Source organism: Oncorhynchus tshawytscha, linkage group LG20 (assembly GCF_018296145.1).
Source record: "Oncorhynchus tshawytscha isolate Ot180627B linkage group LG20, Otsh_v2.0, whole genome shotgun sequence".
Lineage (NCBI taxonomy): Eukaryota > Metazoa > Chordata > Actinopteri > Salmoniformes > Salmonidae > Oncorhynchus > Oncorhynchus tshawytscha.
Genome location: NC_056448.1, coordinates 8,231,086 through 8,243,391, shown reverse-complemented (window position 1 = coordinate 8,243,391; position 12,306 = coordinate 8,231,086). Strand labels below are relative to the sequence as shown.

The 12,306-nt window shown below is 46.3% G+C and overlaps 1 protein-coding gene across 2 annotated transcripts in view; it reads left to right on the top strand.

Annotated features, from left to right (window-relative positions):
• The window catches only part of LOC112219762 (A disintegrin and metalloproteinase with thrombospondin motifs 6-like), a 166,045-nt gene that overhangs the window by 9,482 nt on the left and 144,257 nt on the right, over positions 1–12,306 (top strand). For both annotated transcript variants that reach the window (XM_042302120.1, XM_042302119.1), the window contains exons 5-6: positions 1,572–1,819; positions 2,339–2,422. In XM_042302120.1, the coding sequence (XP_042158054.1) occupies positions 1,572–1,819; positions 2,339–2,422 (332 nt within the window). The remainder of the gene's footprint in view (positions 1–1,571; positions 1,820–2,338; positions 2,423–12,306) is intronic.

Sequence of the window (12,306 nt, the reverse complement as noted above, 5' to 3'; positions counted from 1 at the left end):
TCTCCTCCCTTCCCTTCCCCGTTCCTCTTCCATGCTCTCCACTGCCCTCAGTCTGGATTGACTCTGAGCTGGGTGAGTAACATAAATGAGCAGTTATTCCTAGCGGTCCAGAGGAAGTGCTGGTTTGGTTCTAGGCCCAGGTTCCGGTGGATGTGGCCGCGCTGCTGTTGGGCTGGCCCATACGGGCCTCCCCTCGGCCTGGTGTACGGTGCATTCGGAAAGTATTAAGGCCCCTTGGCTTTTTCCACATTTTGATACGTTACAGCCTTATTCTGAAATGAATTCAATTGTTTTTTCCCCCTCATCAATCTACACACAATACCCCATAATGACAAAGCAAAAACAGGTTTTTAGACATGTTAGCACATTTTTTATTGATAAAATATCACATTTACATAAGTATTCAGACCCTTTACTCAGTACTTTGTTGAACCACCTTTGGCAGCGATTACAACCTCGTGTCGTCTTGGGTGTGACGCTACAATCTTGGCACATCTGTATTTGGGGAGTTTCTCCCATTCTTCTCTGCAGATCCTCTCAAGCTCTGTCAGGTTGGATGGGGAGTGTTGCTGCACAGCTATTTTCAGGTCTCTCCAGAGATGTTCGATTGGGTTTAAGTCCGGCCTCTGGCTGGTCCACTGAAGGACATTCAGAGACTTGTCCTGAAGCCACTCCTGCGTTGTCTTCGCTGTGTCCTTAGGGTCGTTGTCCTGTTGGAAGATGAACCTTCGCCCCATTCTGAGGTCCTGAGCCCTCTGGGGCAGATTTTCATCAAGGATCTCTCTGTACTTTTCTCCGTTCATCTTTACCTCGATCCTGACTAGTATCCCAGTCCCTGCCGCTGAAAAAAATCCTCACAGCATGATGCCACCATGCTTCCCCGTAGGGATGGTGACAGGTTTCCTCCAGACGTGGACAATTCCAGATGTGGACAATTCCACACGTGGACAATTCACATACTCTGGCTCTCATCAGAGCGGTGAGATGTGATGGGATAGGGATTAGAGGGGAACCAGGTGGATGTGTAGGTATTTGGACCAAAGTCTTATAAGTAGCAGCGAAGGCTGTCATCGGCAGGAAGCTGACGTGCCCTGACACGTTCTATCTTATAGCTTTTCCCCAGAGCATCTGGGCCATAAAGGAAGGCAAGCCTTCAGCTGCAAGGTTCAAAGGGCCAGATTCCCAACATGTCTGCAATCCTATCTCCAACTCTCCCCTGGCTCTGCTCTGGCTATGCCTTCACAATGGGCTATATCTGATTGTATCATTGTGTTTTAATTTAGTGGCTTGTTTTTTTTATGTTGACATTTAAAAATAAGTGTTGAAGTCATTATTTGTTATCAAATCATGAGTAGTTCTAGTCTCCCTGAATGTTTCCACGGAGGTGAACAGTATCACATTCTACCTATCGTTTTTTAAAGTTCAAATACCCCATGGAGATGATCACCAGATAAACCATTGCCTATAATCACCTGTGATTTTTTTCTTCCCACAGCATACCATCAACTTTTCTCGCTCAGTTGCTAATCTTTTTTTCTCATATAAACTACCTCTCCCTCCTTCATTCCCAGACCTCACAAAAAACGTGAGCCCGTGCCAACATAGCACTCCTTCCCCAACCTCTCCAACCTCCTCTCCCTCGTCCTCTCCCACCCCAGCCCCTGGGTCCAACAGCACCCTGCCCGGGGAGGGCCACAGACGGAGGCGGTCACTCAGCACGGAACGTTTCGTAGAGACCCTGGTGGTAGCTGATAAGATGATGGTTGGTTACCATGGCCGCAAAGACATTGAGCATTACATCCTGTCTGTGATGAATATTGTAAGTTTGATCCTGCTTTTTGCTTCGATTAGTGTTGTTTTGTCTGACAAGAAAAAAACAAACCTGGTAATAAAGTTTGGGTCAATCTCAAACGGGGTTAATATCAACGGTCTAACGTGGCTTCCTCTCCTCATCTCTTCCCCCTACATTTACACTAGTTTGAGTTCACAGGATGGGTGAGAGCAGTTAGGACTCACTTGCACCTGTCCAGTTCTTTCACGTCAATACAGGTGAAGGATTGGAGGAAAGACATTGAGATGAGTCTCTAGCCTACTGATATTGGAAACACGCCGATGTAGTGCATTAGAGCATGAACAATGCTATTCGAAGTGTTTCTCCCTTTGGTTAGCATTTCGTTTGTTCTCTCTTACTGAAAACAGACATTTAAATCGCAGCGTGAGCTGAATGTGTGATGGCCGTTCCACCCCAGTATGTGTGATGGAAACACTGATCAAGCGTCGTGACACGTGGACACAGTTTGTCTGACTTTGTGTCTTTTACTTCTTTTCTGGAGGTCAGGTTGCCAAACTTTACCGTGATGCCAGCCTAGGAAACGTTGTGAACATTATAGTAAACCGCCTGATCGTACTGACTGAAGACCAGGTGGGTGTAACTCTCTCTCTCTCTCTCTCTCTCTCTATTCTACATCAACATCTATGTGTTTCTCTCATCTCAGTTCCAATCTCTGTGGTTTGGTTACTTCTTATGCAGTAACATAGTTATTCCAAGCCGTTGGGGGAGACTAGGAGGAGGAAAGAGAAGGGAGAGAGGAGTGACAAGAAGAGGTGAGAGAAGGGGACGAGAGTAGAAAAGAAGCGAGGAAAGGAGAGAGGACAGGAAGCGTCTATCATATGTTTGCCGCCACTAAAGAGGAAAGCCTCTCCGTTGGAGATGAGCTCAGACATCTTCCCTCAGGGAAATTTGATTGAGGATGTTTACATTCAACCTGCAGGTAACTGCCAAAATGATAGAAACTTCTTGTGGAAGAATGGTGTTGCGTGCCTTCCAGTAGAGTCCCAGACACTTGTAGAATCTATGCCAAGGTGCATGGAAGCTGTTCTGGTGGTCCAATAATTGGTGTTTCCATTATTTTGGCAGTTACCTGTATATAATGTGTAGGTTTGATGGGAGAAACAGGGTGAACTGTACGTCTAGCGTCTGTCGATACAGGATGGACGCCAGCAGAGATTAATACGTCTTCATACATTCTCCGTTTTAAGACTGAACCCGATACGTTTTACCCAGATAGAGTGTAATATGGATATATTCATAGTTAAAATATATAGATTTTTTGTCATATGGATTATTTTAACAGATATGTCAGAATCCTGTCAAATGGTGGATATGGCTTTTATAGGCTTATATACTGTCGTTTTTGACTGGTGCTTTTTACTAAGATGGCCCAATCATACATTGATGTCAATAGCAGATTTATGTGAAAGTTTGAGTGGCTTGTGTTAATCTTAATTCAGCCCTAGTCAAGTGCAGAATGCTGTCCCTGTTCTTGACAGAGTGCTGGGTTCTGTGTGTTCTGGGTTGTGGATGTGTTCAGAATGTTCAGGGTTGTGGATGTGTTCATAATGTTATGGGTTGTGGATGTGTTCAGCCTGTTCAGGGTTGTGTAAGTATTCAGACTGTTCAGGGTTGTGGATGTATTCAGACTGTTCAGGGTTGTGTATGTATTCAGACTGTTCAGGGTTGTGGATGTATTCAGACTGTTCAGGGTTGACTGTTCAGGGTTGTATTCAGACTGTTCAGGGTTGTGGATGTTCATAAGTTATGGGTTGTGGATGTGTTCAGACTGTTCAGGGTTGTGGATGTGTTCAGACTGTTCAGGGTTGTGGATGTGTTCAGACTGTTCAGGGTTGTGGATGTGTTCAGACTGGGTTGTGGATGTGTTCTGGAGGGTTGTGGATGTATTCACTGTTCTGGTTGTGGATGTGTTCAGGGTTGTGGATGTGTTCAGACTGTTCAGGGTTGTGGATGTGTTCAGAATGTTCATGGTTGTGGATGTATTCAGAATGTTCAGGGTTGTGGATGTGTTCAGACTGTTCAGGGTTGTGGATGTGTTCAGACTGTTCAGGGTTGTGGATGTGTATTCAGATGTTCAGGGTTGTGGATGTGTTCAGACTGTTCAGAATGACTGTTCAGGGTTGTGGATGTGTTCAGACTGTTCAGGGTTGTGGATGTGTTCAGACTGTTCAGACTGACTGTTCAGGGTTGTGGATGTATTGACTGTTCAGGGTTGTGGATGTGTTCAGACTGTTCGGTTGTGGATGTGTTCAGGGTTGTGGATGTGTTCAGGGTTGTGGATGTGTTCAGACTGTTCAGGGTTGTGGATGTGTTCAGACTGTTCAGGGTTGTTCAGAATGTTCAGGGTTGTGGATGTATTCAGAATGTTCAGGGTTGGATGTGTTCAGACTGTTCATGTGGTTGTGATGTGTTCAGACTGTTCAGGGTTGTGATGTGTTGTGTTCAGATGTGTTCAGACTGTTCAGGGTTGTGGATGTGTTCAGGGTGTGTGGATGTGTTCAGACTGGTTGTGGATGTGTTCAGACTGTTCAGGGTTGTGGATGTGTTCAGACTGTTCAGGGTTGTGGATGTGTTCAGACTGTTCAGGGTTGTGGATGTGTTCAGAACTGTTCAGGGTTGTGGATGTGTTCAGACTGTTCAGGGTTGTGGATGTGTTCAGACTGTTCAGGATGTGTTGTTGTGGATGTGTTCAGACTGTTCTGGGTTGTGGATGTGTTCAGACTGTTCAGGGTTGTGGATGTCAGACTGTTCAGGGTTGTGGATGTGTTCAGACTGTTCAGGGTTGTGGATGTGTTCAGACTGTTCAGGGTTGTGGATGTGTTCAGACTGTTCAGGGTTGTGGATGTGTTCAGACTGTTCAGGGTTGTGGATGTGTTCAGACTGTTCAGGGTTGTGGATGTGTTCAGACTGTTCAGGGTTGTGGATGTGTTCAGACTGTTCAGGGTTGTGGATGTGTTCAGACTGTTCAGGGTTGTGGATGTGTTCAGGGTTGTGGATGTGTTCATAACTGTTCAGGGTTGTGGATGTGTTCAGACTGTTCAGGGTTGTGGATGTGTTGGATGTGTTCAGACTGTTCAGGGTTGTGGATGTGTTCAGACTGTTCAGGGTTGTGGATGTGTTCAGACTGTTCAGGGTTGTGGATGTGTTCAGACTGTTCAGGGTTGTGGATGTATTCAGTTCAACTGTTCAGGGTTGTGGATGTGTTCAGAATGTCTGGGTTGTGGATGTATTCAGACTGTTCAGGGTTGTGGATGTATTCAGGGTTGTGGATGTGTTCAGGGTTGTGGATGTGTTCAGACTGTTCAGGGTTGTGGAATGTGTTCAGGGTTGTGGATGTGTTCAGACTGTTCAGGGTTGTGGATGTGTTCAGACTGTTCAGGGTTGTGGATGTGTTCAGACTGTTCAGGGTTGTGGATGTGTTCAGACTGTTCAGGGTTGTGGATGTGTTCAGACTGTTCAGGGTTGTGTATGTGTTCAGGGTTGTGGATGTATTCAGACTGTTCAGGGTTGTGGATGTGTTCAGACTGTTCAGGGTTGTGGATGTGTTCAGACTGTTCAGGGTTGTGGATGTGTTCAGACTGTTCAGGGTTGTGGATGTGTTCAGACTGTTCAGGGTTGTGGATGTGTTCAGACTGTTCAGGGTTGTGGATGTGTTCAGAATTTTCTCGGTTGTGGATGTATTCAGACTGTTCTGGGTTGTGGTTCTATTCAGGGTTGTGGATGTGTTCAGGTTTGTGGATGTGTTCAGACTGTTCAGGGTTGTGGATGTGTTCAGACTGTTCAAGGTTTTGGATGTGTTTAGACTGTTCAAGGTTGTGGATGTTTTCAGACTGTTCAGGGTTGTGGATGTGTTCAGACTGTTCAGGGTTGTGGATGTGTTCAGACTGTTCAGGGTTGTGGATGTGTTCAGGGTTGTGGAATGTTCAGGGTTGTGGATGTGTTCAGACTGTTCAGGGTTGTGGATGTGTTCAGACTGTTCAAGGTTGTGGATGTGTTCAGGGTTGTGGATGTGTTCAGACTGTTCAGGGTTGTGGATGTGTTCAGACTGTTCAGGGTTGTGTATGTATTCAAACTGTTCAGGGTTGTGGATGTGTTCAGACTGTTCTGGGTTGTGGATGTGTTCAGGGTTGTGGATGTGTTCAGACTGTTCTGGGTTGTGGATTCAGACTGTTCGTGGATGTGTTCAGACTGTTCAGGGTTGTGGATGTGTTTGGGATGTTCAGGGTTGTGGATGTGTTCAGACTGTTCAGGGTTGTGGATGTGTTCAGACTGTTCAGGGTTGTGTATGTGTTCAGACTGTTCAGGGTTGTGGATGTATTCAGACTGTTCAGGGTTGTGGATGTATTCAGACTGTTCAGGGTTTTGGATGTGTTCAGACTGTTCAGGGTTGTGGATGTGTTCAGACTGTTCAGGGTTGTGGATGTGTTCAGGGTTGTGGATGTGTTCAGACTGTTCAGGGTTGTGGATGTGTTCAGACTGTTCAGGGTTGTGGATGTGTTCAGACTGTTCAGGGTTGTGGATGTGTTCAGACTGTTCAGGGTTGTGGATGTGTTCAGACTGTTCAGGGTTGTGGATGTGTTCAGACTGTTCTGGGTTGTGGATGTGTTCAGGGTTGTGGATGTGTTCAGACTGTTCTGGGTTGTGGATTCAGACTGTTCAGGGTTGTGGATGTGTTCAGACTGTTCAGGGTTGTGGATGTGTTCAGAATGTTCAGGGTTGTGGATGTATTCAGAATGTTCAGGGTTGCTGATGTGTTCAGACTGTTCAGGGTTGTGTATGTGTTCAGACTGTTCAGGGCTGTGGATGTGTTCAGACTGTTCAGGGTTGTGGATGTGTTCAGACTGTTCAGGGTTGTGGATGTGTTCAGACTGTTCAGGGTTGTGGATGTGTTCAGACTGTTCTGGGTTGTGGATGTATTCAGACTGTTCAGGGTTGTGGATGTGTTCAGACTGTTCAGGGTTGTGAATGTGTTCAGGGTTGTGGATGTGTTCATAATGTTATGGGTTGTGGATGTGTTCAGACTGTTCAGGGTTGTGGATGTGTTCAGACTGTTCAGGGTTGTGGATGTGTTCAGACTGTTCAGGGTTGTGGATGTGTTCAGACTGTTCAGGGTTGTGGATGTGTTCAGACTGTTCAGGGTTGTGGATGTGTTCAGACTGTTCAGGGTTGTGGATGTGTTCAGAATGTTCTGGGTTGTGGATGTATTCAGACTGTTCTGTGTTGTGGATGTATTCAGGGTTGTGGATGTATTCAGGGTTGTGGATGTGTTCAGACTGTTCAGGGTTGTGAATGTGTTCAGGGTTGTGGATGTGTTCATAATGTTATGGGTTGTGGATGTGTTCAGACTGTTCAGGGTTGTGGATGTGTTCAGACTGTTCAGGGTTGTGGATGTGTTCAGACTGTTCAGGGTTGTGGATGTGTTCAGACTGTTCAGGGTTGTGGATGTGTTCAGGGTTGTGGATGTATTCAGACTGTTCAGGGTTGTGGATGTGTTCAGACTGTTCAGGGTTGTGGATGTGTTCAGAATGTTCAGGGTTGTGGATGTGTTCATAATGTTATGGGTTGTGGATGTGTTCAGACTGTTCAGCGTTGTGGATGTGTTCAGACTGTTCAGGGTTGTGGATGTGTTCAGAATGTTCTAGGTTGTGGATGTATTCAGACTGTTCTGTGTTGTGGATGTATTCAGGGTTGTGGATGTGTTCAGGTTTGTGGATGTGTTCAGACTGTTCAGGGTTGTGGATGTGTTCAGACTGTTCAAGGTTGTGGATGTGTTTAGACTGTTCAAGGTTGTGGATGTTTTCAGACTGTTCAGGGTTGTGGATGTGTTCAGACTGTTCAGGGTTGTGGATGTGTTCAGGGTTGTGGATGTATTCAGACTGTTCAGGGTTGTGGATGTGTTCGGAATGTTCAGGGTTGTGAATGTTCAGGGTTGTGGATGTGTTCAGACTGTTCAGGGTTGTGGATGTGTTCAGACTGTTCAGGGTTGTGGATGTGTTCAGACTGTTCAGGGTTGTGGATGTGTTCAGAATGTTCAGGGTTGTGGATGTGTTCAGACTGTTCTGGGTTGTGGATGTGTTCAGGGTTGTGGATGTGTTCAGACTGTTCAGGGTTGTGGATTCAGACTGTTCAGGGTTGTGGATGTGTTCAGACTGTTCAGGGTTGTGGATGTGTTCAGACTGTTCAGGGTTGTGGATGTATTCAGAATGTTCAGGGTGATGTGTTCAGACTGTTCAGGGTTGTGGATGTGTTCAGACTGTTCAGGGTTGTGGATGTTCAGACTGTTCAGGGTTGTGGATGTGTTCAGACTGTTCAGGGTTGTGGATGTGTTCAGACTGTTCAGGGTTGTGGATGTGTTCAGACTGTTCAGGGTTGTGGATGTGTTCAGACTGTTCAGGGTTGTGGATGTGTTCAGACTGTTCAGGGTTGTGGATGTGTTCAGACTGTTCAGGGTTGTGGATGTGTTCAGACTGTTCAGGGTTGTGGATGTGTTCAGACTGTTCAAGGTTGTGGATGTGTTCAGACTGTTCAGGGTTGTGGATGTGTTCAGACTGTTCAGGGTTGTGGATGTGTTCAGGGTTGTGGATGTGTTCAGACTGTTCAGGGTTGTGGATGTGTTCAGACTGTTCAGGGTTGTGGATGTGTTCAGACTGTTCAGGGTTGTGGATGTGTTCAGACTGTTCAGGGTTGTGGATGTGTTCAGGGTTGTGGATGTATTCAGACTGTTCAGGGTTGTGGATGTGTTCAGACTGTTCAGGGTTGTGGATGTGTTCAGATTGTTCAGGGTTGTGGATGTGTTCAGACTGTTCAGGGTTGTGGATGTGTTCAGACTGTTCAGGGTTGTGGATGTGTTCAGACTGTTCAGGGTTGTGGATGTGTTCAGAATGTTCTGGGTTGTGGATGTATTCAGACTGTTCTGGGTTGTGGTTCTTTTCAGGGTTGTGGATGTGTTCAGGGTTGTGGATGTGTTCAGACTGTTCAGGGTTGTGGATGTGTTCAGACTGTTCAGGGTTGTGGATATGTTCAGAATGTTCAGGGTTGTGGATGTGTTCAGACTGTTCTGGGTTGTGGATGTGTTCAGACTGTTCAGGGTTGTGGTATGTATTCAGACTGTTCAGGGTTGTGGATGTATTCAGATGTGTTCAGGGTTGTGGATGTGTTCAGACTGTTCAGGGTTGTGGATGTGTTCAGGGTTGTGGATGTGTTCAGACTGTTCAGGGTTGTGTATGTATTCAGACTGTTCAGGGTTGTGATGTGTTCAGACTGTTCAGGGTTGTGGATGTGTTCAGACTGTTCAGGGTTGTGGATGTGTTCAGACTGTTCAGGGTTGTGGATGTGTTCAGGGTTGTGGATGTGTTCAGACTGTTCAGGGTTGTGGATGTGTTCAGACTGTTCAGGGTTGTGGATGTGTTCAGACTGTTCAGGGTTGTGGATGTGTTCAGAATGTTCAGGGTTGTGGATGTGTTCAGAATGTTCAGGGTTGTGATGTGTTCAGACTGTTCAGGGTTTGTATGTGTTCAGACTGTTCAGGGTTGTGTATGTATTCAGACTGTTCAGGGTTGTGGATGTGTTCAGACTGTTCAGGGTTGTGGATGTGTTCAGACTGTTCAGGGTTGTGGATGTGTTCAGACTGTTCTGGGTTGTGGATTGACTGTTCTGGGTTGTGGATGTATTCAGACTGTTCAGGGTTGTGGATGTGTTCAGACTGTTCAGGGTTGTGGATGTGTTCAGACTGTTCAGGGTTGTGGATGTGTTCAGACTGTTCAGGGTTGTGGATGTGTTCAGACTGTTCAGGGTTGTGGATGTGTTCAGACTGTTCTGGGTTGTGGATGTGTTCAGGGTTGTGGATGTGTTCAGACTGTTCTGGGTTGTGGATTCAGACTGTTCAGGGTTGTGGATGTGTTCAGACTGTTCAGGGTTGTGGATGTGTTCAGAATTTTCTCGGTTGTGGATGTATTCAGACTGTTCAGGGTTGTGATGTGTTCAGACTGTTCAGGGTTGTGGATGTGTTCAGACTGTTCAGGGCTGTGTATGTATTCAGACTGTTCAGGGTTGTGGATGTGTTCAGACTGTTCAGGGTTGTGGATGTGTTCAGACTGTTCAGGGTTGTGGATGTGTTCAGACTGTTCTGGGTTGTGGATGTATTCAGGATGTGTTCAGGGTTGTGGATGTGTTCAGACTGTTCAGGGTTGTGATGTGTTCAGGGTTGTGGATGTGACTGTCAGGGTTGTGGGTTGTGGATGTGTTCAGACTGTTCAGGGTTGTGGATGTGTTCAGACTGTTCAGGGTTGGATGTGTTCAGACTGTTCAGGGTTGTGGATGTGTTCAGACTGTTCAGGGTTGTGGATGTGTTCAGACTGTTCAGGGTTGTGGATGTATTCAGACTGTTCAGGGTTGTGGATGTGTTGTGTTCAGGGTTGTGGATGTGTTCAGGGTTGTGGATGTGTTCAGACTGTTCAGGGGTGTGATGGATGTGTTCAGACTGTTCAGGGTTGTGGATGTGTTCAGACTGTTCAGGGTTGTGGATGTGTTCAGACTGTTCAGGGTTGTGGATGTGTTCAGACTGTTCAGGGTTGTGGATGTGTTCAGACTGTTCAGGGTTGTGTATGTGTTCAGGGTTGTGGTGTATTCAGACTGTTCAGGGTTGTGGATGTGTTCAGACTGTTCAGGGTTGTGGATGTATTCAGACTGTTCAGGGTTGTGGATGTGTGTTCATGGGTTGTGGATGTGTTCAGACTGGGTTGTGGATGTGTTCAGACTGTTCAGGGTTGTGGATGTTCAGTTTCAGGGTTGTGGATGTGTTCAGATGTTCAGGGTTGTGGATGTATTCAGACTGTTCTGGGTTGTGGATGTATTCAGGGTTCAGACTGTTCAGGTTGTGGATGTGTTCAGACTGTTCAGGGTTGTGGATGTGTTCAGACTGTTCAGGGTTGTGGATGTGTTCAGACTGTTCAGGGTTGTGGATGTGTTCAGACTGTTCAGGGTTGTGGATGTGTTCAGACTGTTCAGGGTTGTGGATGTGTTCAGACTGTTCAGGGTTGTGGATGTATTCAGAGATGTGTTCAGGGTTGTGGATGTGTTCAGACTGTTCAGGGTTGTGAATGTGTTCAGGGTTGTGGATGTGTTCAGACTGTTCAGGGTTGTGATGTATTCAGACTGTTCAGGGTTGTGGATGTGTTCAGACTGTTCAGGGTTGTGGATGTGTTCAGACTGTTCAGGGTTGTGGATGTGTTCAGACTGTTCTGGGTTGTGGATGTGTTCAGGGTTGTGGATGTGTTCAGACTGTTCAGGGTTGTGGATGTGTTCAGACTGTTCAGGGTTGTGGATGTGTTCAGACTGTTCAGGGTTGTGGATGTGTTCAGAATGTTCAGGGTTGTGGATGTATTCAGAATGTTCAGGGTTGCTGATGTGTTCAGACTGTTCAGGGTTGTGATGTGTTCAGACTGTTCAGGGTTGTGGATGTGTTCAGACTGTTCAGGGTTGTGGATGTATTCAGACTGTTCAGGGTTGTGGATGTGTTCAGACTGTTCAGGGTTGTGGATGTGTTCAGACTGTTCTGTTCAGAGGGTTGTGGATGTGTTCAGACTGTTCAGGGTTGTGGATGTGTTCAGACTGTTCAGGGTTGTGGATGTGTTCAGACTGTTCAGGGTTGTGGATGTGTTCAGACTGTTCAGGGTTGTGGATGTGTTCAGACTGTTCAGGGTTGTGGATGTGTTCAGACTGTTCAGGGTTGTGGATGTGTTCAGACTGTTCAGGGTTGTGGATGTGTTCAGACTGTTCAGGGTTGTGGATGTGTTCAGACTGTTCAGGGTTGTGGATGTGTTCAGACTGTTCAGGGTTGTGGATGTGTTCAGACTGTTCAGGGTTGTGGATGTGTTCAGACTGTTTAGGGTTGTGGATGTGTTCAGACTGTTCAGGGTTGTGGATGTGTTCAGAATGTTCAGGGTTGTGGATGTATTCAGACTGTTCAGGGTTGTGGATGTGTTCAGACTGTTCAGGGTTTTGGATGTGTTCAGACTGTTCAGGGTTGTGGATGTGTTCAGACTGTTCTGGGTTGTGATGATTCAGACTGTTCTGGGTTGTGGATGTGTTCAGACTGTTCAGGGTTGTGGATGTATTCAGACTGTTCAGGGTTGTGGATGTGTTCAGACTGTTCAGGGTTGTGGATGTGTTCAGACTGTTCAGGGTTGTGGATGTGTTCAGACTGTTCAGGGTTGTGGATGTGTTCAGACTGTTCAGGGTTGTGTATGTGTTCAGGGTTGTGGATGTATTCACTGTTCAGGGTTGTGGATGTATTCACTGTTCAGGGTTGTGGATGTGTTCAGACTGTTCAGGGTTGTGGATGTGTTCAGACTGTTCAGGGTTGTGAATATGTCCAGACTGTTCAGGGTTGTGATGTATTCAGACTGTTCAGGGCTGTGATGTATTCAGACTGTTCAGGGTTGTGGATGTGTTCA